At 36.4% G+C, this 25,532-nt stretch overlaps 2 protein-coding genes across 6 annotated transcripts in view; one reads left to right on the top strand and one right to left on the bottom strand.

The window, feature by feature from the left end:
* The window catches only part of hbp1 (HMG-box transcription factor 1), a 48,015-nt gene extending 39,521 nt beyond the window's left edge, over window positions 1-8,494 (top strand). For all 3 annotated transcript variants that reach the window (XM_072562522.1, XM_072562523.1, XM_072562524.1), the window contains 2 exons: window positions 5,961-6,102; window positions 7,573-8,494. In XM_072562522.1, coding sequence (XP_072418623.1) covers window positions 5,961-6,102; window positions 7,573-7,590 — 160 coding nt within the window. In that variant the 3' untranslated portion in view covers window positions 7,591-8,494. The remainder of the gene's footprint in view (window positions 1-5,960; window positions 6,103-7,572) is intronic.
* A 914-nt stretch (window positions 8,495-9,408) lies between these two features.
* cog5 (component of oligomeric golgi complex 5) overlaps window positions 9,409-25,532 on the bottom strand; it is a 229,610-nt gene continuing 213,486 nt past the window's right edge. For all 3 annotated transcript variants that reach the window (XM_072562513.1, XM_072562514.1, XM_072562515.1), the window contains exons 17-22: window positions 22,273-22,376; window positions 21,863-22,094; window positions 18,047-18,123; window positions 13,293-13,419; window positions 11,964-12,043; window positions 9,409-11,051 (exon numbers count right to left, since the gene is read on the bottom strand). In XM_072562513.1, the coding sequence (XP_072418614.1) occupies window positions 10,937-11,051; window positions 11,964-12,043; window positions 13,293-13,419; window positions 18,047-18,123; window positions 21,863-22,094; window positions 22,273-22,376 (735 nt within the window). In that variant the 3' untranslated portion in view covers window positions 9,409-10,936. The remainder of the gene's footprint in view (window positions 11,052-11,963; window positions 12,044-13,292; window positions 13,420-18,046; window positions 18,124-21,862; window positions 22,095-22,272; window positions 22,377-25,532) is intronic.

A 25,532-nucleotide genomic window follows, 5' to 3' on the forward strand; every position in this document is an offset into this window, starting at 1 on the left:
CTCTTGACAACACTCTCAGCTGAAAGCTTAGACATTTTCACTCTTTACTAATCTGCAGAATTATATCTGACTACTCTTGCTGTGGAAGTTTCACAAATTAAATCCTTTCACTGAAGTAACTAATACATTTCCCTAACAGCTGTGAACAATCTCCATTTTGTAGGAGAGGCTTCACTTGCTTCTGTCTCCAGTCGGGTTTCATTGCAACTGCCCAAAAACTAAATTTGAAAAAAAACTTGCTCATCCCAGATTTTTTTAAAGCGTGTTCTCTGACTGGTCAAAAACCATAGTAACAAATGTTCATCAACACTCCAGGGGATGAATACTGATTTAAAATCATGGTTTTGGGAAGACTGACATACAATCTTTTCTTTGAATTTTTGTATTTTAAACTATTGATGTATATTAAAATATACTTGTATATCTCACTTGGTTCTGCAGATACTCTCAGCACAGAAATGCAATGAATGTATCAAAAATAGCAGATGAATGCAACCAAGATCTGGGAGCTAACTAATGAACAGATACTAGTTTTTCTTGTAAATCTAGTATCTTTATTTTGAGTTTCAATTGTGAAATCTTTATGCCCTTTCATCTTCAAGAGTATGAATTCATGAAGCACTTGAATTTGTGCATGACTTTGCATTTGTAGATATTTAATTTCAGATTATCATGGCCATCATCAACCTTATGCTGTGGTTTGTGGTTTGCAACCTTATAATTTGTGGGGGAAACCCAATTCTAACAAAACTTTCACATGCTACCCTTTGACTCTTCAAGGGAACTAGATTCAAGACATTGTTTCAGTGACTGAGAGGCAAGTAATTTGTAACTATTTTCTAGGGAATTGAATTACTTATTTTAGGCAAGACCATTGATCTATGTTGCCTGTTCACCTGTTTGCTTAATTTTCTACTTCATTTCTATATAACATGGTCACAAATTTCTTCTACTTTTTGAGACTTATGAAGCAGGCATGCCATCACCTCTAGACTATTTCTGCCTGATGGATGAATCCTCAGTCTATGGAAATGAATGATAATCCCCAACTTTTGTTTGGACATCTCTCCACTTGCAACTGTTAATAGTTCTTGGCTGTTCTACTTTGATTCAACAGCACTAAGAGTCCAATTTATATCTAAAAGCACATAAAATTCAGACATGGCAAACTGGGTGCATTTAAAAAACAATAGAACCCAAATGCCATGACTTGGGTGGCCTAAATTGCTAGGTTAAAACTCCTTAATTTTGACCAGTTCAATAATTTGCACTGTTGCCTAACCTACATATTGATTTTAGATTTACTTGTCCTAAATATATACCTACTGTTTGTGGAACTCTAATCAGAACAGAAATTTGTACATAGCTTGCCTCTTAGTATCAACTCAAAAGCTTCTACTGGTCATCCCTTTTGAAAAGAGAGAAACCTTGGTACTGGCATTTTTTTCACTAGCGATGAAGGGATGCCACATACCTTTCATTAGGTTTTTATACATTGTTTCTTTTTGCGCTTTTGGCATTTTGTTGTCATCAGGCCATGTAGTGCTGTCTCTGGACCTTTGGTGAGAGTTGGACCAGCAGTAAGTGCCCACTAAGCCATGCAGAGTCTAAACCAGCAAGTATAAATGAATGGCCAAAGTTATAAAGTTACATTTCTCAATGCTGGAGTGGTAGTTTGGTGGTAATTAATAATCACTATACTGTTAAAACAACAACCCACTTACACCAGCATGCACTTTAAGTCCGTGTCAAGTGTAGAGGCGAATGTACAACAAAATCAAACACTGGATTTCCATGTCAAACCTGAATGCGGTACCAGGAAAACCCAGATTGTGTCAGAGCAGAGTACATCTAATTGCAACTTTCAGATTTCTGTGTTTTACTGCATCTTTGCAAGATCTGAAATTTGCTGTCTGATTTAGTTCCTCATAAAGAAGAGAGCTGTTAGTTCATAGTTGCTTAGAGAAACAAATTGTGTAGGTGTCTGGCTGTTTCCAGTCTACACCAAATTAGAAATGCTATTGACAGTTATTTATTGAAGGACTTGTTGATTAATGTAGTATCTTCTAAATAAAGACAAATAATTTAACCTATTAATAACTTTAATCACTCTTGAAATTGCAATCATTATTATTTGTTAGTAGTGAGCTTTAATGTCTAAATAAAACCTCAGCAACAGCCTGTTTGCACAGCATGCCAGATCCCATAAACAGCTTTGATATGAATAATTAGATCTTTTATCGTTCAGCTGAAGAGAAAATGTTTCCAAGGATAATTTTAAGAACTCCCTACTCTTTATCAAATATTGTAATCCTGCACTTCCACCCAAGGGGACTGATGGGACCTTAGTTTAAAAAAAAATCATCCACAGATAGTATCTTCAACAATGTGGCATTGTCTATATTTGTTTTTAAAATGTGAAGAGCACAGCATGTCGTGATTTAAAATAATGGCACTGTTTCAAGTAGTAGTTTACTTTTTTAACACACTAATTTCCAGAACCTGTTCCAGTTTTTCATTTTCCAACTATAGGTGATTTTATCCTTAAATTGGACCATTAACTAATAACATCTCTGATGCTTTGTCTAATCGGACCTACTTCAGTTGAGAATTGATTTAGTGATTGGAGACCGGGGTTTTTTTTGCCAGTTCATAAACAATAAGGTAGGAATATATAGTACAAAAACAAGTACTATATATTCTGGTGTTTCATTCTGCAACTTTGCACTTACAATAGGTCTAATTTTCTTTGAAAGAAAACCCTGAATAAAACATTATATATTTACCAACAACTTTAAACTTGAAAATACAAATCAAATTAACAGTTACAAATGTTCACAGTAATATAAACTACCCAGACATGATGGTGCAACTTTCCCAGTTGGGTTTGTGAAACACGAAATGAGGAACAGCTGCCAAATTTCCTTCATGTTTGCAAAGGTATTTGACAATTACCATTAATGTAAAAAATTCAGTAATATTCAATTTAGCTTTTAATAAATATCTGGGAGAGAGGAACATTTTTTTCACACTTATGGCCTGCCCTCACCCTGTTTAGTGTTATGATTGTATGGGCTGTGGTTGATGCTGAAAAAGCACCAATCTAAAACTGTGTACTTTTCACCCCCCTAACACTTCCAGTCTGTCTTCCTTGCCAGTGAAGGGGAGGCTGAGGCATATGGTGTTTAGAATCAGTTTTAGATGAAAGCAATGCAAATATTCGTTCTTTTAAAAAGCAGTGACAAAGTAGGAGAAATGTGACACAGCATGTCTATATCATCCTTCGCATGGTTCTCTGAAATGCAAGCTGTGGTGTACTCTGATGACATGGAGAATATATGCAGTTCAAAGAATGAAGAACCAAGTTTGTAACTAGGTCATCAGACTTGATATCAAAACTCATTTGTCTTGACATTAGGCAGTTGTGGTTTCATACTTAGACCATTGCAAAAAAGTCACATTAAACATTGAAATTTCAAAACATTCATAGAAAATGTTTAACAGCTATTGCCTACCACCAGAGGTCATCAGAGAGCCATTTTTATATTCTGCATAGCTCCTGCTCTAACAACCGTGATATTCAAACTAACTTAGGCTTAACTTAACTGGTGTTCAACAATTCTAGTATCTTCTTTGTTGACCAGTAGCTTGAAAAATATTTGGTAGTTTTGTAGCTACCTGAACAATTGTGAAATGTTGGTATTGAGGTTTCCGAGGACTTAAGCAGTGGGAATGTAGGTTTATTTGAAATGATTGAATTGTGTGATTTCAATTTGCAGAGTGGTCCCTTGTCCACCCTTTTTTAAAATGTTATGCTTATTTTGCATCAAGTGTGTAAGTATTTTGCAATTCTGCAGCTATCATTTTGTTTGATGATTACTTTAAACAAAAACATTAATGCATTGAGAGATTAGCAAATATAATTTTATACAAGTTTATTTCCTGGTAACCATTGCCATTCAACAAGGTGGTTGAAGTCAGTTATTAATCCCTGCATATAGTGTTCTTCTATGTCCACCTTACTATTCAAACCAATCTGGCCCAAAATGAGGCAATTACAATATTGTAAAGAACTGGCCCTTTTTAATTAAATGACCGACTACACATAAAGTTAATTTGTCGTATAATATCCTTGAACATGACATGAGAGAAACTCAGCAGGTCTGACTGCATTTATGGACTGAGAAATAGTTACCATTTTGAGTCCAATATGATTTTTAGGTACTTAAAGGGGTTGTGAAATGCTGGGATTTTATACTTTTGACAGAAGTGAACAGATGGTTGAAAGAAGTTGGTTAATTGTGATGGAAAAGGATTAGAAATTTTAAAATGGGTTTAAATTCAGGGTAAAAGGGAGTAAGTGGTTCCTTGCTGCTGAACAAAGCAAACAGGACACAAGCATGTGGAATGAAGTGCCAGAGAAGTAGTAGATGCAGGTATAGTTACAATATTTAAGACATTTTAGACATGGATCTGAATGGTTTATAGGGATCTAGGCCAAATGTAAATAGTTTAGTTTGGGAAACCTGTTCAGCATGGATGAGTTGGACCAAAGGGTCTGCTTGTGTGCTGTATGACTGAGAAATTTGGTTTGATGGGGAGGCATGCAGACATCATGAAGTCAGGATCAGAGGTTGTGGAATTCAATATTCCTAGAGACTGCAAAGTGCCTATATGGAGAATGAGGTGTTATTTCTCAAGCTGCATTATACCTTGTTGAAACATTGCAGCAGACCTAAGGCAGGAACGTTGCATGAGAGAAAGGTGGTCTAATGAAATGACAAACAACTGAAAGGTCTGTAAGGTATGTAAAGTCTGCATTCTGTCTGTGCTAATATAAAGGAGATTTCAATGTTAACAATGAAACCAACAGACTAGATTGAAAGAAATACAAGTAAAACATTGCTTTATCTGGAAGGTGTTTGAGGCCTTCGTTAGTGCAAAGATGCTCTGGAGGAGTGAGGAATTATGACTGATGGAGGAATAGAGCATGGTATTGCTGAGGGAATGAGTCCTGTGGAATGACAGTTGGGGACAGAGAAATAAGTTATGGCATTCTACTGGAGGTTGTGAAAATAGAGGAGGATAATCCTTTGAATGCAGAGACTAGTGAGGTAGAAGGTGAGGACAAGAGGGGCATTATTGCTGTCCATGGAAAGGGTGAAGGCAGAAGTGTGGGAAATGCATTGGACATTGCTGAGGGCTCGACCACAGTGAGGTGGAATGCAGCATATATGGAACAGATGGGAGAATGTAATCTTTGCCAGAAGTAGTGTATGAATATTCCATTTAATAAGGCTAAAACTTTCTAGTCAGTATATATTACAGTATTAAACAATCAAATCCACTTGGAATGTAGCATTAGAAGGCACAGGTGCAGCCCATTTGTTGGAGGCAAGCATGGTTATGGAGTTGAAATAGTTAACCTTTGTTTTAAAATGATATGCACTTGTAAACACATATGATTTGAATGGAAAATTGAGATTTTTTTAACATACTAATTTTACTGAGATGATAGTTGAAAGAAATAGAAGTGGAAATTTGGTTTTGGAGAGGAAACTATGGCAGCTGAGAAGTCAGTGGATTTTTAAAGGATATTTGCTTTTTATTCGAGGTAATCTTCTGACGTGACCCCTGTTGCATTTTCATTGTCAGTAGTTAGAAATAAGCTTATGTTTTTCCAAAAGTGAAAGATGATTAAAATTGAACAACCATTATTGCTATTTTCCTGAAAATGTATTTTTTCTTTTATCAGTGAAACTTCACCAAAGGTTATAGACGTTAGGTGATTAGATGTCCAGCCATGATTACTGCAGGGTGAGATGATGCCTGTCTGCATTTTCCACTTGAAGTTGGAATACTGTGAAGCAGTGTCATATTCTAACTCTGGTTGTTAAATGAATAGGTTGCGCTGAATGTTATATTTTAGCCCAGTGATACAGCCATTATGTATATTGCAGGGCCATCAGTGTAATTTTAGGTGACAAGTGGAAAATGATGAAAAATGAAGAGAGGAGAATTTATACAATGGAAGCAAAGGCTCTGGCAGAGGAACAAAAACGCCTTAATCCAGACTGCTGGAAAAGGAAACGAAGCAACTCTGTGAGTGTATCTGTGCATCCTAACTTTTATGTTCCATTAAGCAATTGTATTGAATTCTTTTTCTTTTGAAATAATGGTAGGGGAAATTGATATTCGGACTAATGATTAACACTCGTTTTACTGCTGAAATATAGAAATTAGTTGGGAATGATGTTTTATTGTTGAATGCCTTTGATGTTGGTTTATCTCAACTAATTTCATCATAAACATTTGCTTTGAGAGTCAAACATCTAAAAACTAGGGCCTGCTCTTGGTACCATCATGTCTATCTTGCAGAATCTCCAAGAAGGTCAAAGTTTCACTGACATTCTTTTACAGTGTAAGGCATTGTCTTTTTCATCCAAATGTCTAAGTAGTGTCACCTCAGTGGAAGCCACAGTTTGATTTTTAGAAAATATTTTTGGAACTGAACTTGAAGACAACTTCAGTTATGAATTAATATGTGGAAGTGCTAAGATGAACCTCCTAAGAATACAAAAATCTCCTTTTATAGGGCTGTAATGGTGTCTTTACCTCTGGGCCAGGATACTTGGGTTTGAGTTGAACAAGTTGATTAGGAAAATATCTACAAAAGTATCCTTTTGAGTAATGTCTTTTCGTATAAATATTGTGGATTCAACAATCATTTTCTTATTTAAGTCCAAACTGCTTAGTTTTCTTCTACTTGTTTCATTAACATTATGGTGCCCTGGGTTATTAAGATCAGTTGGAAGAGTAGAAAGTGCACAATTATAGAGAATGAGAGGATGAACACAATGAGTGGTTTTAAAACAACTGTGCTCAAGGCTGTTCTGGTTTTAAGTGAGCAGATTTTAGAGAAAATAGAATGTGGGTATTGGCATTAAGCTCATGGAAAGTATCGCTGAGGTGATCCCTGGATTTTAACACCATAAGAAATAGGAATCAATAGGATCATGGCTGATTCGGCATTCCTTTTGTCCAGTTTCCTGTAACCCATGATTCCCCTACTGCTCAAGAATCTCTCATGGCCTTAAACATAAGGACTCTACCCTCTCAGGAGTTTCAAAGACACTCAACCCTCAAATATTTCTCATCTCAGTCTTAGATTGGCATGCCTTTATTCTGAGACTATGGGGAAACATCCTCTCAGCATTAACCTTGAGAATCTTGTATGTTTCAATGACTAAGTCAGTCTGTAATTGAGCAGTGTTACTAAGATATAACAGGGTAGAATTTTCAATTTAACAGCTAGTGAAAATTACAAATGATAAATAGTCCTGTTTTTTAAAATTTAAAATAATGGATATAGTCGTGGATGTGCTGCCATATTCTCTCTTCACTCCTGTGGCTCAAAGCTCAAGATGATGATAATTTGTAACCATTTATTCTTCTATTAATATATATTGTTTAATAAGTTAGCTATGCCTTAATGAAAAATAAAATAGATTCAAAGATGTTAATTTTTCTTTATAAGAATTAAATCTATCATTGTTTTTTTTAAAAAAACAGGGTTCTCAGCAGCAGTGACCAGAAAGTTTTTGAAACCCACTTTATCCTCGACTTTCACCATTTGGAATGAATTTAGAAAACTGGATGCAAGTGAGCAAAGACTCAGTGTATCTATCTTTTGTTTAAATTTGAGATTTCTTTTGTGTGATAAATCTATATTTAGACAATTGTAATAAAATAAGTATAGTTTGCTTTTTATATAAATGGCTGATATTGAGTGTTGTAAATCAAAGCATTTAATCTTTCTGACTTTTCTAAAACTATTGCGTGTTGTAAATGGCCATAATACTTGTTCTTCCAAAGTTCAGTCAAAGGTTATTTCAGGTAAATATAGCTTTAGGCTTGAAAACTTTGTACTAAAATCCTGTGGTGCTAAGGTAAGGGAGGAAAAAGTAGGTATATAAAGATGTCTATTTTTAAGATTGTAAATGGGTAAAGTTTAAAGTTCTGTATAACTGCTGTTGTATCATGATTTGTATCACTCACTATATTGCACAATTTTAATTCAATTAACTTTATTTGCAAACGGTGGGGGAATTAGTATATGTAGCAGGGATACTCCCAAATTTACTTTGTGGTGTTTTAGCCAACTAAAGTTGCCATAAAACTCGGCTTGTATTCAGAATTGGGGCACAAGAAGCACTTGGGCCACAATTGTGCTAAAAGCTATTGCACTTTAATGTTTCTTGCAACATTATGAAAAGCGAGCACGTGAAAATGACTCATGAAATGTGACATTCTCATGGAATGGCATTTTTGCCATGCAGTGTTGATATTATAGTCACAGATCAACATTTATGCAACTGCTTTAACTCAAGTAAATTTATGTCTTTATACATGCTGTTGTCCCACAGGAACTCTTGCACAAAAATACAAACTATTTTTATTGTATTCAAGTTAAAATAAATTCATAAAATTTAAACGTCTGCTGGTTTTTCCTTTGGTTTTAAAACCAATCAAGCTCAGTCAGTGAGTCCAATTAGAATATGTGCAATACTTATTCCAGAATACATGGGTTTTGTTATAGATAATTAAACCCTTAGCTATCAGATGATGCTATAATTATGGAATTGGATCATGCACCTTTTTAACATGCACAAAACATTTTGTTGGAATAATAGCAGCCTGTGCTTCAAGAAGTCATGCTTATTTAGAAAAACATTTGTAATTATTTATGTATTCAATTAATAATTTAGTCTTCAACTTTGTTGGAGAAGACAAGGCTATTTTGGTTTTATATATGGAATTAGTTAATCTGTACAGGACATTACTGCTTACATGTATCATCCATGAAAATAATACCATGGAGTTTGTGTGTTGTGAGGCTCAAAATATATGCACTAGATTGAAGTCAAGCATACTATGAAAGGACTGAATTTTGTGAATTGACAACACAGTAGTAGTAACAATTAAATTTTTCATGCATTGAGTGGCTTTAACAGGTAAATGGCACACTTTTTTTCCTTCAACTTTGTTCATTATATAAGAAAGAAGGCAGATCATTCAGCATACGTGCACCTTTTTCTCACTCCAGTAAATTACCCGTTACAGAAAGTTATGTTCAATTCTAAAGCTGCTTGGTGAGAGAATTTTGGCTGATGATGGCATAAAAATGTACAGGTTAGCTTCCAGTGACTTCATGCTTAAGATTTCAAAGGCCTCAACTATATTAGCTCACCAGGCATCAGCAAGTACAAGTATGCTGTACTGAGAAATGACTGGAATCAGAAGCATGTTATCTAGCTTATGCAATATTAGGCTGGTTTTGACTTTCTCCTTCATCCATCCCTAATGTTTTAGAATTCTTGTTGGAAATAATTCTTAATGCAATAAAAGTACTGAGCAGAAATATACTATTTTTAATTGATTAAAGATGTTCATTGGTGTGTTGTAAAATGTCTCATTGTCAAAATTCCTGATACTGTCATATGTTTAACAATAAACCAAGTACACAAAATGCTACAAACTGCATTTTATCTACATCAAAATGTTTTTTAAAATCCACTTATATTGTACAATAACTTCTGATATTTATACAGGATTTTGCTAATCAGTTAAAAATTCTCTGCTGAATATTTAAAGTTTTAAATCCACATTGTTGGAGGCTGGTACCATTATTGAAGGTCCAACCTTTAAAGTAGATGATCAACATTAGCTCAAGCAATATCTTCAGTAGTCTCTCTCCATTATTGAAAGATTTGGGCCACAAGTTTAACATGAAGTCTTAATATGCATGCATCTGAGAAACTTAGAAGGAAACTTTTGAAGTTCTAATTGCTGTCTAGGTAGCTTTGCAATCAGATGGCCAGAACCAAAACGATTTTGCTTGTTTGCACGAGACTGATTAACTTGTAGTTCTACACTAGCTATAAAAATCTTTTAAATCAGTTGTGTTTGCAAGTACCTAAAGAAATCTCCATCTCTTGTGACTCACCTTCCATTACTTCCAGCTGCTGAAGAATGAACATTGTCAGGGATTGAGGAATTTCTGCTGAGGGTTGTGAATCTGTGGAATCCTTTACCACAGAAGACTATGAAGGCTGAGAAACAAATTTTTATGGGGATAAAGCCAGAAACTGGAGGTGAGGATTATCAGGTCATCTTTAAATGGCAAATCAGATTGGATGGGCTGAAAATGGAAGAGTAGAGGAAAAACAACAATATAGAAAGGTTTAAAAATTGCTGGGGGATATGAGGGAGAGTGTTAAGCATCATTGAGGGAATGTATTTGAAAACACGAAGACGGACCTTAAAGTACCTGTGTGACAAGGGTGCGTGGCTACACTGGATTCAGTTTGACAATTTATCTCCCGACTCTTCGGCCCTTAGTGAGCAGATTAAGTTGCAGTCAGCATGACATGCACCTTCTCCAGTGCTAAACCTTTGTTATACTTCCTTTAAACCCAATGTTTCATATGAATGTATGCTGACTTCACAGGGAATGACCCAGAAAACATTCTCAGCCCCTGACTTTAAGCAGCTGATTTGGTGTACATAATTCAAATTAGAACAGCATCTAGATTGGGTGCAGTTTTCTAATACAATCAATGGAGGAGGTGTTAAATTGAGCCCTTTTCCATTCATGGGCTGCGCAGAGAAGCAAAGGTTTCTTCACTGTCTGCACAACACTTATTCAACTTAATGCCACCAACACAATTTATGTTGGTGCTGTTCGTGAGACACTATGCACAAAATGGTTAATGAATTAACTATTCTTTCTAACTTTGATTTTTAAAGGTAATAAACTACCAAAATTCAAATCCCCCATTCCCTTTAATGTAAATATCAGTTACAAACAGTTATCCACCAATGCAGGCAAGTAGTTCCAAGTATTGAGATGTCTTGTTTCAGGAAATAAAAACCTTCATTGTACAATGCTCATGGCCTTTTGGAGAAGTTGCAGCATTATTGGATATACTGGAGCAAATTCCTTTCCTTCTCTCGCTCGTACTGATTGAACATAAGCTTCAAGAGCACCCCTGAAAGAAACAAAACTTTGTTATCACATCTTAGGATTCTCAATAAATACCGGATATATTAACCTCAATTACAATATTAAAAAACTCAAATCTTAAAAAACATAAACAAAGACCAATGTCATGTACTTGATTATCAATGTGGCTTAGTTAAATAGGTATTCATAGGAAGGTTAAGCCTGGTCAGATTGTGAAAAGGTGAATAGATTTGAGAACATTTGAGAGAAAGAGCAGGGGTTGAAGGATGTTGGGCAAAGGTTCTCCTTCCCATCTAGGATATTAACATAAATGACAAAACTGATGAACAAAAGCAAATTATTTACTGCTGCAAAAAGTTCAGGGCTAGACAGTCCATTGATTACGTTTTATGAATTAGGACATAGACAAGGAAATTGAACAGAACTTCACCTAAAGAGTGAGAATTATGCATGCATTTGTCAAAGATAAAGTAGAGCTATCTTGTGAAAATCTGGTTAAATGAGGCTGATCTTGAAAAAGGTCTTAATAATGGGTTCTAAAATCCTAAAAACTGTATTGCAGTTATTTTCCTTTGCATCTCTCAACTACATCGCAAGATGAAAGTGTTTCCATACTGTAAATACTGATGTTGAGCGAACGACTCTCATTTAAATTTTCTAGCCATCAATGGATGCAGCTGGGATATTGCAAGGTAAACATTGCCACCGTGTTTAGGCACGCACAGTTGTACAAGAATAGCCATAAAATGAAAACTCACCAACTTATGTAATTTGTTGCATTTCAAAGCAAAACTGAGCTGAGTGATGAAAAGCTAGCATATCAATATTTTAATGCCCTTGACAGTATCTAGACTCCAATTCAGAATTTTAAAAAGCTCATTTCAATGTGATGCAAATACATAATCATTCAGAATTGCAGAAACTATGTAATTATTACCTGATGAGAATTAGTCTATCCTTTTCTGATGGATGATCATCAAGCCATTGAGAATATCGAGCTATCGACCACTCTGCCCTCTGTAATTAATATCAACAATTGTTACATAACTGTAATACTGTAATAATAGACAGTGAAATTGCAACATTAATTCTTCTACCTTTTTGTAATATTGTGTCAAAATAAAAACATATTCACTCGGTTCTGGATTCCTGATTAGGTTTAGTGTTTTAAAGCCGTTTGCTCGGTCATTTGAAACTAGAGATGAGACACACACGCTGACTCAACGCTCTCAATTTACTACTGTTACTTCAATCCTTCAACGTATCTTTCAACAGCGAGGAAATATTCCACCTTAATTAAATTATTATTATTCAAATATTATCAATGTAATTTATTCAAAACCGTGTATAATAATAGTTGTTTAAAGTAAAATCAGTCCACATTTCCATACATTTCTTTCCTAAATATTGTAAAATGATAGATTAACTACAGTGCAAAGTTTTTACATTTTGTAGTTCTTCTACATAACCACAGGAGTTAGAATTATAGAATCCCTATAGTGAGGAAGCAGGTCTTTCAACCTATAGAGATTCGACACCAACCCTCTGAAGAGCATCCCACCCAGACCCACCGCCTCCTTATATTTCCCATGGCTAATCCAACTAGTCTGCATGAGAGGAAACCCAAGCAGCCATGGGGAGCCAGAGGGTGGAATCGAACCCAAGTCCCTGGTGCAGTGAGGCAGCAGTGCTAACCCCTGAGCTGCTCCAAGTTAAATTGAGCTTTTTTTGGTGTCCTAGGGAATATAGTATACCAGGAAAATGCAATATCGAAAATAAAGATTGAGGCATAAAACCTCAGGATCGGTGCCAGGATGTTAACTTTTAAGGGGAAGCTAAACTGAAACTGAAGTAACTTAAGTTTAAAAAAAAATCAGGATCTCTTTACAACTTGAGTGAATACTGCTTTGAGAATCTAGTATATTAATAGTTATTGGAATAAAAGGAGACCTAGCGTTATTATTACATCTTTACAAAGTCTTAGTAGTTGACATCAATGATGATAATTTCCCAAAATCAACTAGGATTAACTTTGGTGGTATGGAAGTATATTTTATGAAGAATAAAACCTTTATGAATTTAAAGCAAGGTAAAAGCAGATTCAACAGAAAACAAAGACAATTTGATTATGAATTTACATACCCATATCAACTGACACAAACAAAACCTTCACTACTGCTATAGTGTGACAATTAGATTAATTACCCAGAAAAGATAAAATTGAAAGTATTTTAGTAGTTTTTAAACTAGTCAGCTCTTTGAATACCTGGTGTGGTGGCTTTAGGTCAGGTGGTGCTCTGGTGAACAGGAAGTGAAGAATGGTACTGTATGGAACAATATCCCCTACAGCTGGGCTACTAGCAATATGCTCACTTGTCTGGAAGAGTAATGGTCTGTGAAATAGAAAACATTTCAACAAGATGTATACAAAAATCCTCTGAATAAAGTTCTAAAGAATTAAATTACAAGACTATTCCTACTATGAGGTGGTCTGTTTCTAAGCAAAGCTTTCTGATATTTGTGCTTTAGTTTCACTCTTCCTGTGTAGCTTGCTCATTGCTTTAACAGCAAATTTATTGAAAAAATATGTTTGTGACAAAATATTTCATACATCTTATATACAGATGGAATAATATTGAAACTAACAAGTATACTTCAAATAGACATAACATGTTTCCTCTAACCTATTATTCATATTTTACATTATTATACTTCCCACGATTTTATGAGTTATTTATTCAAATTGCAAGTACTTAAATCTTCATGTCTGAGCTGTGATTCAGTGGTAGCACTCTGCACTAAGTTCAAAGGTTCTGGGTACAAATCCACTTTCGATCTGAGCACAATTCAGGTTGATGCTTCAGTGCAGTACTGAAAGAATGCTTTTGTATGTGTTGTCTTTTGGACCAGGTGCCCATCTGCCCTTTTAGCTGGATGTAATAGATTCAGTTGCTCGATATGAATGACTGGGGAACTCAAATCTTAATTTGAAATAAATATCATGTTTTAAAAAACAGATTATCTGTCTCTTCTCATTGTTTTAGGACCACAAAATCACTGCACATTTGCCTGAGCCATAACAGCATGGAAAGAATACTTTCAGCCCATCAAATCCATATGCTGTGTCTCTACAGCAATCTGGATAGCCCCTTTTATCTCACTATTCCTACAGCAAGTTTATTTGCCTCAAGCCTCTACACTATCACTGATCACTTCTGCTTCCACCACTATTGTAGACAGCAAAAGTTCTAGGTCATTATCATGCACTGTATAAGTTCATTCTTCACATTCCCCTCAGTAGCGGGATCAGATGGGCTGTATCTCAAGGCTTTAAAACAGAAAATAGCTAATGCCCCACTTTTTTTCCACAAAAAAGGGAGACAAAGTAGGAGTTAGCCTAACATCTGTCACAGGGAAACTACCAGAATATATTATGTAGATTAAAATAGGATATTTAGAAAATCACAATAGAGGATTAGGCAGAATCTATTTTATTTTGGGAAAGGGAAATTGTGTTTAACTAGTTTGAGTTATTTTGACAAATTAACAAGGAATAGAGGGATAAGGCAGTTTATGTAGTGTCTTTGGGTTTCCAAATGACATTTCATAAACTAGCTCCAAGTGTTGTACACACAATAAAAGCATATGGTGGAGTAAGTAATGTTAGCATGGATGAAGGATTGGTCGATAATTTTGAAGGATGTTGATTGTTCTAGAGAGAGTGCAGAGGTGATTCACTGGGATGTTGTGACCGTACATCTGGTGGATATTGGGAGAATATTTTCTATTGTGATGGAGTCGAAAACTAGAGGTCACAGCTTAAGAATAGAGGTTTCCCTTTTAAAATGGAGATTAGATATGATTCTTTTTCCCCTATGTCAGAAGGTCATTACTTTGTGTAATTCTTTTCTCCAGGAAGCAGTAGAAACAGATCTTCCTGCACCGTGAGTCAGTTTTGTTAAACAGCTCTGTATGTGGTACATAACATTCTCTTAAAATCGAAAACTTTTAGAAAAGAGAGTTCAGATGAAAACAACAATTATTTGGGTGTAGTAAATAAAGTTAGCACAGGTTTCTGGATAAATTGTACTAGTAATTTCAGAGTTTTGATGAAGGAGAATATCTCTACCAAATCTCAAGCAATTCTTTGAGAGGGTCAGTTTGAGACTTTGGTGCATTCACACGCAAACTGAACGAATCCAACATATCTAAACACCCTTTCCACTCTTTAAGAGTTGATGAGGTATATGTGAACTTCCAAAAGACATCTAAATAAAGTCATGATTTGGAGGTGCTGGTGTCGGACTGGGGTGTTCAGAGTTAAAAATCTCATAACACCAGGTTATAGTCCAACAGGTTTATTTGGAAGCACTAGCTTTCGGAGCACTGCTCCTTCATCAGTTGGTTGTGGAGTATACGATCATAGGACACAGAATTTATAGCAAAAGTTGACAGTGTGATGTAACTAAAATTATATATTGAAAAAGACTTGGATTGTTTGTTAAGTCTCTCATCTTTTATAATGGGCACGTTGGTTTCAGTTCTTTCATATGTAAATTCCAGAACTTTAAAGTTACATTCTCAAGTGAATTTTACCAATAGGTGTCATGTTGACCCAGGTGATGCACTGAAGGTGTGAGGCTGTCTATGTCCCAATGTTCAGACTGATTCTAATCTAAAAAAAGGGATTTACAGCATCTTACATAGATTCATGCAGTTTTTGAGCAAAATAAAATGTAATTCTGCAAGTACAAATTCACCCCGCAAACCTGTGTGTGTGTGTGCGCGCGAGCACGCATGGGAGGATATGAGTGTCTGTGAGAGAGTATGTGTTGTGAGTGTGAGTGTAAAGGGGTATAAGTCTGTGAGAGGATGTGTGTGAGCGTATGAGAGAAAGTCTGCGTGAATGTATGGGTCTGTCAGTCTGTAGGAGTGTCTGCGTGTAGTGCAGTGGGGTCACCGCTAGTGTGACATGAACCCAAGGTCCCGGTTGAGGCCATTCCCATGGGTACCGAACTTGGCTATCAGCCTCTGCTTGGCCACTTTGCATTGTTGCCTGTCCTGAAGTCCACCTTGGAGGATGGCCACCTGAAGGTCGGAGGTCAAATGTCCTGGACCGTTGAAGTGTCCACCTTGGAGGATGGAGGTCAACTGTCCCAGACCGGTGTGTGTATGTGTGTCTGTGTCTATAACTTTAAGAAAGTTCTGGAATTTACATATGAAATAACTGAAACCAACATGCCCATTCTGAAAGATGAGAGACTTAACAAACAATCCAGGTCTTTTTTCAATACATAATTTCAGTTGCATCACGCTGTAAACCTTTGCTATAAATACTGTGTCCTTTGACCTTATACTCTACAGCCACCTGATGAAGGAGCAACGCTTCCAAATAAACCTGTTGGACCATCACCTGGTGCTGTGTGATTTTTAACTCTAAATAAAGTGCCACATAACAGGCTTATCAATAAAGCTTAAATCCCATGAAATAAAAGGGGCAGTGGCATCATAGATTCAAAATTGGCCGGGATGGGAACAGAATAGTGGTGAATGGTTGTTTCTGGACTGCTGCGGTTCCCCAGAGATTGATGTTCTAACCATAATTTGCCGTAATCTATGTAAATGACAGACTTTGGTGCCTAGGGCACCAATTCAGAATTTTCAGGTAACAGAAATTTGCAAGTTTGGTGAACTGTGAAGAGGACATAGGCTGATGGGATGGATGGGCATGTTACAGAGGAAACAGTGGAGGTTACAACACTTAAAAGGCATCTGGATGGGTGTGTGAATAGGAAGGGTTTAGATACGGTGGCAAATAGGACTAGGTCAGACTGGAATGTCTGGTCGGCACTGACCAAAGGGTTTTTTTTTGCTGTATGACTCGATAATAGGTTAGGGTTAATTTATACAAGTCTGAACTGATACATTTTGACAAGAAGAATGAGGAAAGACAATATACAATAAAGGATACAATTCTAAAGGAGAGTAGAAGCAATGAGAGTTCAGGTTATCATGTAAGAATCACTGAATTTGGCATGGCAGGCTTGGAATGCAGGTAGGCATTTGGGGTTATGGGTTTTTATAAATAAAGCAACAGTATACAAAAAAAAACACTAGTTTGATTTTAAATGGAATAGGGTGTCAATTCAAGAAAGCATCAGAAAGCGTGGAAAAGATTTATAAAAATGATTCCAGGAATGAAGCACTATACTGTAGGGAATCTAATCTAAATGATGGGGACAGAGTGGCAAAGCTGGGCATATTCAGAAGAGACAGTGGAAAAGAAATTTGACAGATATTAAAAATTATGAAGGCTCTGAATAGAATGGATAGAGTGAAACCTTTCCCACTTTGAGAATCGGTAACACTAAAACAATAAGCAAAGTAATCAGATAAGATATGAGTAAAGTCTTTGATTTAAAATTGTGAGTAATGTGCAGAATGCACTGGTAGAGATTGTAGTGGAAGCGGATTCAATTGTGGATTTCAAAAGGCAATTGGATAATCATCCAAAACATAAAGAAAAATGTAGTGCAACAGTGAAAAGAAAGGGGCATAGGACTAGTTCTTACAGGGAACCAGCACAAACATGACAGACTGAATTACCTCCATCTATACTGTAACCATTCTATGTTTCAAGAAACAACTGCCTTGATGTCAGTTCATGGAAACACATCAGGTTCCTGCTCTTATTTTGAAATACGTAATTATCAAAGAAAAACTAGGAATCATGTGATTTTGACTTGTATATAACATTCTGTGGAAAAATCTGATTAAAACACCACTGTACCATTATTAAATACATGTATTGCTTTTCACAGTGTTCTGACAATAATAAATCATTCATAAACATTACAAGATAGCTTATTTATGATGTCTCAAATATTCCTCCCGAATTTGTAATCTGAATAAAGTATAAAGAAATCAAAATTATTACATATTATTTCTATTAGTAACAAAAAGGTATCTATTCAGATATAAACATACCCTTGAAACCCAGTTTGAATAGAATGGACTGACCTGAATGATCTCAGTAATCGGTAGGATTTTCCTAGATCAGATACTCTTCTACAAAGGGGTGCCACTGCTAATTCCATCTGTAAGATTGCAAGGTAATGTACAGAATAATAGAACATATATATTTGGTTATAAAACTAACCTTTAAACAAGTTTATTTTATTCCCTTGAACTCAAAACATCAGGTAATGTAATCTTTTTAAACAAGGGAATTGGATACAATATGCCTTAAATATTTAATAAATTTAAGCAGAATCCAACTGTTGAATGGAATCACACATCAATACACAGGAACTTGACAAATACAGAATACACAAAAAACGTGTGTTGTGTCATTGAATGATAATGAGTAAAGATGATTAGATGTCATTACATAAAAATAAAGATGCTATTATCATACCAGCAAAAGAGTTATGTAAATAAATATTTAAGATCCAAACTACATCTGTCTTGTCACACTAATAACTACTCAATCTTAATAAAAATAAGAAATAAGAGCAATAGCAGATCATAAGCCTGCTCACAATTCAGTACAATCACAGTTGAGCACCTGATGATTTCATTTTTCTATCCATTCCCCATAGCTCGATTCCCTGAGAGATTAAAAATGTCACATTTAAAATGTAAGACTCAATGATGAAACATCCAGATAGAGTCTTTAGAGACGTACAGCATGGAAACAGACTCTTTAGTCCAACTCGTCCATGCCCACCAGATATCCTAACGTAATCTAGACCTATCTGCCAGCACTTGGCCTATATATCTCTAAAACCTTCCTATTCATGTACCCAACCAGATGCCTTTTAAACGTTGTAATTGTACCCAGTCTCCACCACTTCCTCTGGCAGCTCATTCCATAAATGCACCATCCTCTGCATGAAAACTTTGACCCTTGGGTCCTTTTTAAATCTTTCTCCACTCACCCTAAACCTATGCCCTCTTGACTCATCCCTCCAACCCAGGGAATAGGCCTTGTCTATTTACCCAATCCATGTCCTTCACGATTTTATAAACCTCTATAAGGTCATCCCCCAGCCTCCGACGCTCCAGGGAAAACAGCCCCAGCCTATTCAGTCTTTCCCTATAGCTTAAACCCTCCAACCCTGTCAACAATCTTTGTAAATGTTTTGTTTTTTACAAGTTTCACACCATATTATAGGAGGGAAACCAGAAATGCACACAATATTCCAAAAGCGGCCTAATCAATGTCCTGTACAGCCGCAACAAGATCTCCCAACTCCTATACTCCATGCTCTGACCAATAAAAGAAACGTACTAAATGCCTTCTTCACTATCCTATCTACTTGCGACTCCACTTTTAAGGAACGATGAACCTGCACTCCAAGGTCTCTTTGTTTAGCAACACTCCACAGGACCTTACCATTAAGTGTAAAAGTGCCGCTCTGACTTTCCTTTTCAAAATGCAGCACCTCACATTTCTCTTCAGCCCTTAATCCATCTGATCAAGATCCCATTGTATTTTGAGGTAATCTTCTTTGCTGTCCACTACACCTCCAATTTTGGTGTCATCTGCAAACTTAATAACTATACCTCCTATTTTCACATACAAATCATCTACATAAATCACAAAAAGCTGTGGACCCAGCACTGATCCTTGTGGCAAACCTGAAGAAGGGCTGATGCCCGAAACGTCGATTCTCCTGTTCCTTGGATGCTGCCTGACCTGTTGCGCTTTTCCAGCAACACATTTTCAGGCAAACCACTGGGCAAAGGCCTCCAGTCTGAAAAGCAACCCTTCACCATCACTCTCCGTTTTCTACCTTCGAGCCAGTTCTGTATCCAAATGGCTAGCTCTCCCTGTATTCCAGGTGAACTAACCTTGCTAACTAGTCTACCATGAGGAACCTTGTCGAATGCCTTACCGAAGTCCATATAGATTGTGTCCACTGCTCTGCCCTCATCAATCCTCTTAGTTACTTCAAAAAACTCAATCAAGTTAGTGAGACATGATTCCTACTCACAAAACCATGCTGACTTTCCCTAATCAGTCTTTGCCTTTCCAAATGCATGTTAATCCTGCCCCTCAGAATCCCCTCCAACAATTTGCCTACCACAGATGTCAGACTTATCAGTTTATAGTTCTCTGGCTTTTCCTGACCACCTTTCTAAAATAGTGGCACTATGTTAGCCAACCTCCAGTCTTCTGGCTAATATCTCAGCAAGCGGCCCAGCAATCACTTCCCTAGATTCCCAGGGAGTTCTAGGGTACAAATGATCAGCTCTCAGGGATTTATCTTCTCTTAGCATTCCAAAGATTCACGTGTAAGAAATTTCTCTTCATCTCTATTCTAATTAACCGACTCCTTATTCTAAGGCTGTGCCCTGTGTTCTAGAATCCAAATGCAACAAATGCATGTGCTATAAATGAGTTTTTAAAAAAACTAGCTCTTTCAAAAGTTGTATGTTTCAGGAAGATCACCTTTCGTTCTTACAAACTCCAATGAGTGGAGATTTAATTTACTCAGTATAATCCTCTCATCTAAAGAAACAATCCAGTCAATTATCGCTAAACTGCCTCCTAGGCAAGCATGTCCCCCCCCCAATATATAAATACCAAAACAGCACGTCTTTATAACTGAACAAACACCACACTTCAATCCCTTGGTGCAGTATAGGCCAACATGCCATTTGTCTTCCTAATTACTTGCTACATCTGTACATTAACATTTTATGTTCGCAATAGGAGTATCCCCACATACCTCCAAGCATTAAGTTTAAGGTCCATAAAAACAATTCTGCTTTTCTATTCTTAGCATCAATATCACTGTTTTATATTTTGAACAGAGAAGTTATCCAAAAAAAGACTTACAATATGGACTAAATATTAACTTGGAAGCAGTGTTAAGTACAGGTTTCATGCTGGAAAATTCAGAATAATGGGTTGTGCACCAATCCTTCTAGATTTAATTGCAGGACCTGTTTACCAATGTTGGTCTCAATTCCTCAGCTGCAGGCAGCCAGATTAACAGCCTAGCTGAATATTAGGTGGGGTAGCCTTTGGAATGGGGAGTGGAGAGTGCCAAAAAGATTAGATTAGATTATTAGATTCCCTACAGTATGGAAACAGGCCCTTCGGCCCAACCAGTCCACACCGACCCTCTGAAGAGTAACCCACCTAGACCCATTTCCCTAATGCACCCAACACTATGGGCAATTGAGCATGGCCAATTCACCTGACCTGCACATATTTGGACTGTGGAGGAAACTTGGAGCACCCAGAGGAAACCTACGCAGACACGGGGAGAATGTGCAAACTCCACACAGAGAGTTGCCCAAGGCTGGAATCGAACCTGGGACCCCGGTGCTGTGAGGCAGCAGTGTTAACCATTGTGCCACCGTGCTGCCCCTAAAGATCTGAGACAAAACCAATGTCTCGTGTCAGCAAAGATCAGGATACAGAGAAAAGGAAAAAAGACTAAGATTGCAGATTAAATACATGATATCAACATAAACTTGATCAACTGTGACACAGCTCTGATACTATCTAAACCAAATGAAATTCTAAAAAGTCATAAACTGAGGTAAGGCAAATGAGGTATTCATTTAATTATTTCATTACAATTATTTATTTAATCTTCATAAAGAACACACTCTAATTCATTTTATCTATCAAGATACATATTTTGGAATTCTAGCTCTGCTTATTTTGTACTACTGCAACTGGTTCACCAAGTAGTATTATTTAGCGTCATTTGTAATGATGCATCCTGTGATGCTGACACTAAATTTGTACTATGGAATCTGAAAATAAAACCAACAGAGACAAAGAAGAAAATAATACCTGTTATTTGTTCTTACCTGTGCAAAATCTGCAGCTAATCTCATTTTACCTCCTTCCCCCAGTGATTTCAGTAGACTTGCATTACGGATAAATAGCTGAATAGCTCTCTGTGCAATATTTTCTGTACTGTCATAGATGAAATCCATACACTCGAAGTTTTTAAAGTAGTCATTCACGATACGTGATATAAAGCCTTGCAATTCTTTCATATAAAGAGAACATGGGACCTCTGGCTTCCCAGATGAAGACCTACACAAATGTATATAAATCATTATTTAAACTATCCTTCCAGGAGCAAACAATCGCTTACCTAAATTCTAAGAATATTTTTATTTTTCCTTTATTTAAAGTGCGTTGTCAAATTCAGAAGAGCTTTACAATGAAGACATTCCACTTTAGGTTACCTAAACTTGATTTTAATAGTTACCCAGCAAAGTCTTCTTGGTGCATAGTGATAATAATAGCCTCAACTGAGTCTTCCACAGAATTTAGTAATGGCTGAACTGCATTTCCCATGAGAGCTTGAATTGCCTAAAGTGAAACAAAGATTTAAAATTTAAATTTGATGTTAACAATTTGCGAAGTAGCCTTTAATCATTGTTGGACAATTATTTTGCTTAAATTTGACACAAAAATATTTTCAGTAGCAGCAACCATAATTTGAATGAATTTTATATTTAGTTCGAGGGAAAGGGGAGTAAGTCCAACATTTTATTTTAAATTATATAAGCACAATTATGAGTGCATAAAAGAAGAGCTGGTTAAAGTGAACTGGCAAAATAGGTTAAAGGATATATCAACAGAAATGCAGTGTTGGATATTTAAGGGGATATTTGAGATTTGAAAGCATGGATACATTGCAAAAAAATTAAGATAAATTCCACGGGGTGGACCCACTATCCATAGTTAACTGGAAGGAGTAAAGATAATATCAAGCTTAAAAAAAAATTTCAAAGGCTGAGTTAAATGTTTGAAGCTGCAGGTGGACAACTACCCAGGTACAAAAAGACTTCATCCTAAAAGTAGTAGCTATTGAAACTGATAATGCTTTGGTCTGAATTTTCCAAAACTCCCTTTATTTGGGTAAAATTACATGAGATTGCGGGAGAGCAAATTTAACTTCTTATTTTTAAAAAATTGAGTCAGAAAATAGGAAACTGCAGAACAGTTAGTTCAACAGCTGTCTTAGGGAAAATATTAGAAGCTATTACAAAGAAATCATAGCAGGCCATTTAGATTAGTTTAAGCTAATCAAGCAATCAACATTGTTTTCCGTTGATTATTTTTACCGATCTCGAAGCTGAGAGGTCCCACCTGGGATCTACATCTTCATTGTGAAAGCAAAATCATGTTTAATCGATATACTGGAGATCTTTGAAGAAGTAACATGTACTATGATAAATGATGGATGGACTGTACTTAGATTTCTAGAAGGCATTTGCTAAAGCACCATATAAAAGGTTACAACAGAAAATAAAAACTCATGGTGAATGGGATAGCATATTGGCATGGATAGAAGATTGGCTGGCTCACAGAAAGCAAAGAGTAGGCATAAATGGGTCTTTTTCAGATTGCAGGATGTAACAAATACTGTGCAACTGGAGTTGATGCTAGGGTCTCAGCTGCTTACAACTTATATAAATGGCTCAGATGAAGGGAGCCGAATATATTGTTGCCAAATTTGCTGGTGACATAAGAATAGGTAGGAAAATAAGTTGTCAAGAGCACACAGGATTACTACAGAGAGATACAGATTGGTAAGTGAGAGAACAAAGATCTGGCAAATGGAATATATTGTGGGGTAACAAGAATTGTCCAACTTTGGCAAAAGTGTAAAAAGGAAGCATATTTAAATGGTGAGGGATTACAAAGTTCTGAGATGTAGAGGTACTTGGTAGCTTTGTGCATGAATCTCAAAGGGTTAGGAGGTATGAAGGTACAGCAAGTAATTAGGAAAATTAATTGATTATAACCTTTCACAAGGGGAATAGAATACAAAAGTAGGGAGGTCATGCTTCAGTTATACAGGGCACTATTGAGACACATCTATTGTGCTCAGTAATGGTCAAGTAACTTAAGAATGGAAATGTGTGGCAAACAGTTCAAAGAAAGTTACCAGACCAATACTTGGAAATAAGTGAGTTGTGTTACGAGGGAAGGTTGGTCAATCTAGTCTTGAATCTGCAGTTTAGAAAAGCAAGGGATTACTTGATAGAAATAGAAGATCCTGAGGAAACACACAAAAAGATCCTGAGGACTCTGGACAGGGTGGATGTGGAAAGGATATTTTTTTGTTAAAGGAGAATGAAGAACTAGGGATCATTATTTAAAAATCAGAGATTGCACATTTAAAACAGAAACAAGGTGAACTGTCCTCTCAAAGGATCACAAGTCTTTGGAAATTTTGCTGAAAAGGCGGTGGTAACAAAGTCCTTGAAAATTTTTAAGTTTAAGCAAGAGGGAGATATATTCTTACTGAGCAAGAAGGTGAAAGGTAATTAAGGGTTCTTGATAATGCATATTCGATGTTATAATCAGATCAGCAATGATAAAATTGAGTGGCGGAGGGGCCAAATATTATACACCTGTTCCTTATTTGTATGCCAAATAATTTGAATAATGATAACTGTTTCTCATTTCATAAAACTGTATAAGATTCAGCACAAATAGGCATAAAATAGCAAGTTCATGGAGAGATTACAAAAAAAGTGACTTAGACGAGGAGTAGAAACACATGCTGATACAGGGGGAATCTGGATGACCATAAATGTCATATTCCTGTTTAAAAATAATAGATAAACTTAACAACAGGCAGGACAGTTGTGGACTATCAATGGCGAAAAAAATTGTTTGAAACAATAATTCAGGCAAAATTACCTTGCTTTTGGGAAAGTATGGACTAATATTTGATAGGATGAACTTGAAGGAAAATCTTTTTTTTGGCTTGATTAAGTTCTTGTCATAAAACTTATGAGATTGAAGGGATAGTGGCAGGCAGCATCATACATGGCTAAGGCACAGAAAACAGGAGTGATGATGTTAATCTTTATAGCGTTCAGTATTCCACCGGGTCAGTATTTGGACCATTGCTCTTTTCATGTAACTTGGTGACTTCAATATGCAGGATATAATTCCAAAATGCAGTTAACAATACAGGAGATAGTGATAAAATTCAGCACAGGATAGACAGGTTTGTGAAACAGGCATATAAATGACAGTTAAAATCTAACACAGTTTTGTGGAGGTACTCAGAAGCTGAGGCTGTTTTCCTTAAAGGAGACCGCAAGGAAATTTTACAAAAGGTATTCAAAATCATGAATGGTCTTGTAAGAGTAAATAAAGACAATTTATTTCCAATTGGCAGAAAGATTGATAACCAGTGGGTGCAGTTTTAAAGTGATTGAAAGGAGATCCAGAAGTGCCTGTGATAGGAAGGATGTTGACTTGAGAGGGTTCAGAAAATACTTACAAGGATGTTGTCAGGATTGGAGGGTTTGAGCTATATAGAGTGGCTGAATAGGCTGGGTCTATTTTCCCTGGAGCGTCACAGGCTGAGGGATAACCTTACAGAAATTAATAAAATGGATAGAATGAATAACCATGGTTTTTTATGGAATGGGACGATTGGGTGCAGCCGTTTGGGCACCGGCGTTTTGGCACGGCTGTTTGGGCACCAGCTGATTTGGC

The sequence above is a fragment of the Chiloscyllium punctatum genome, chromosome 44, assembly GCF_047496795.1.
Source record: "Chiloscyllium punctatum isolate Juve2018m chromosome 44, sChiPun1.3, whole genome shotgun sequence".
Taxonomy (NCBI): Eukaryota; Metazoa; Chordata; class Chondrichthyes; order Orectolobiformes; family Hemiscylliidae; genus Chiloscyllium; species Chiloscyllium punctatum.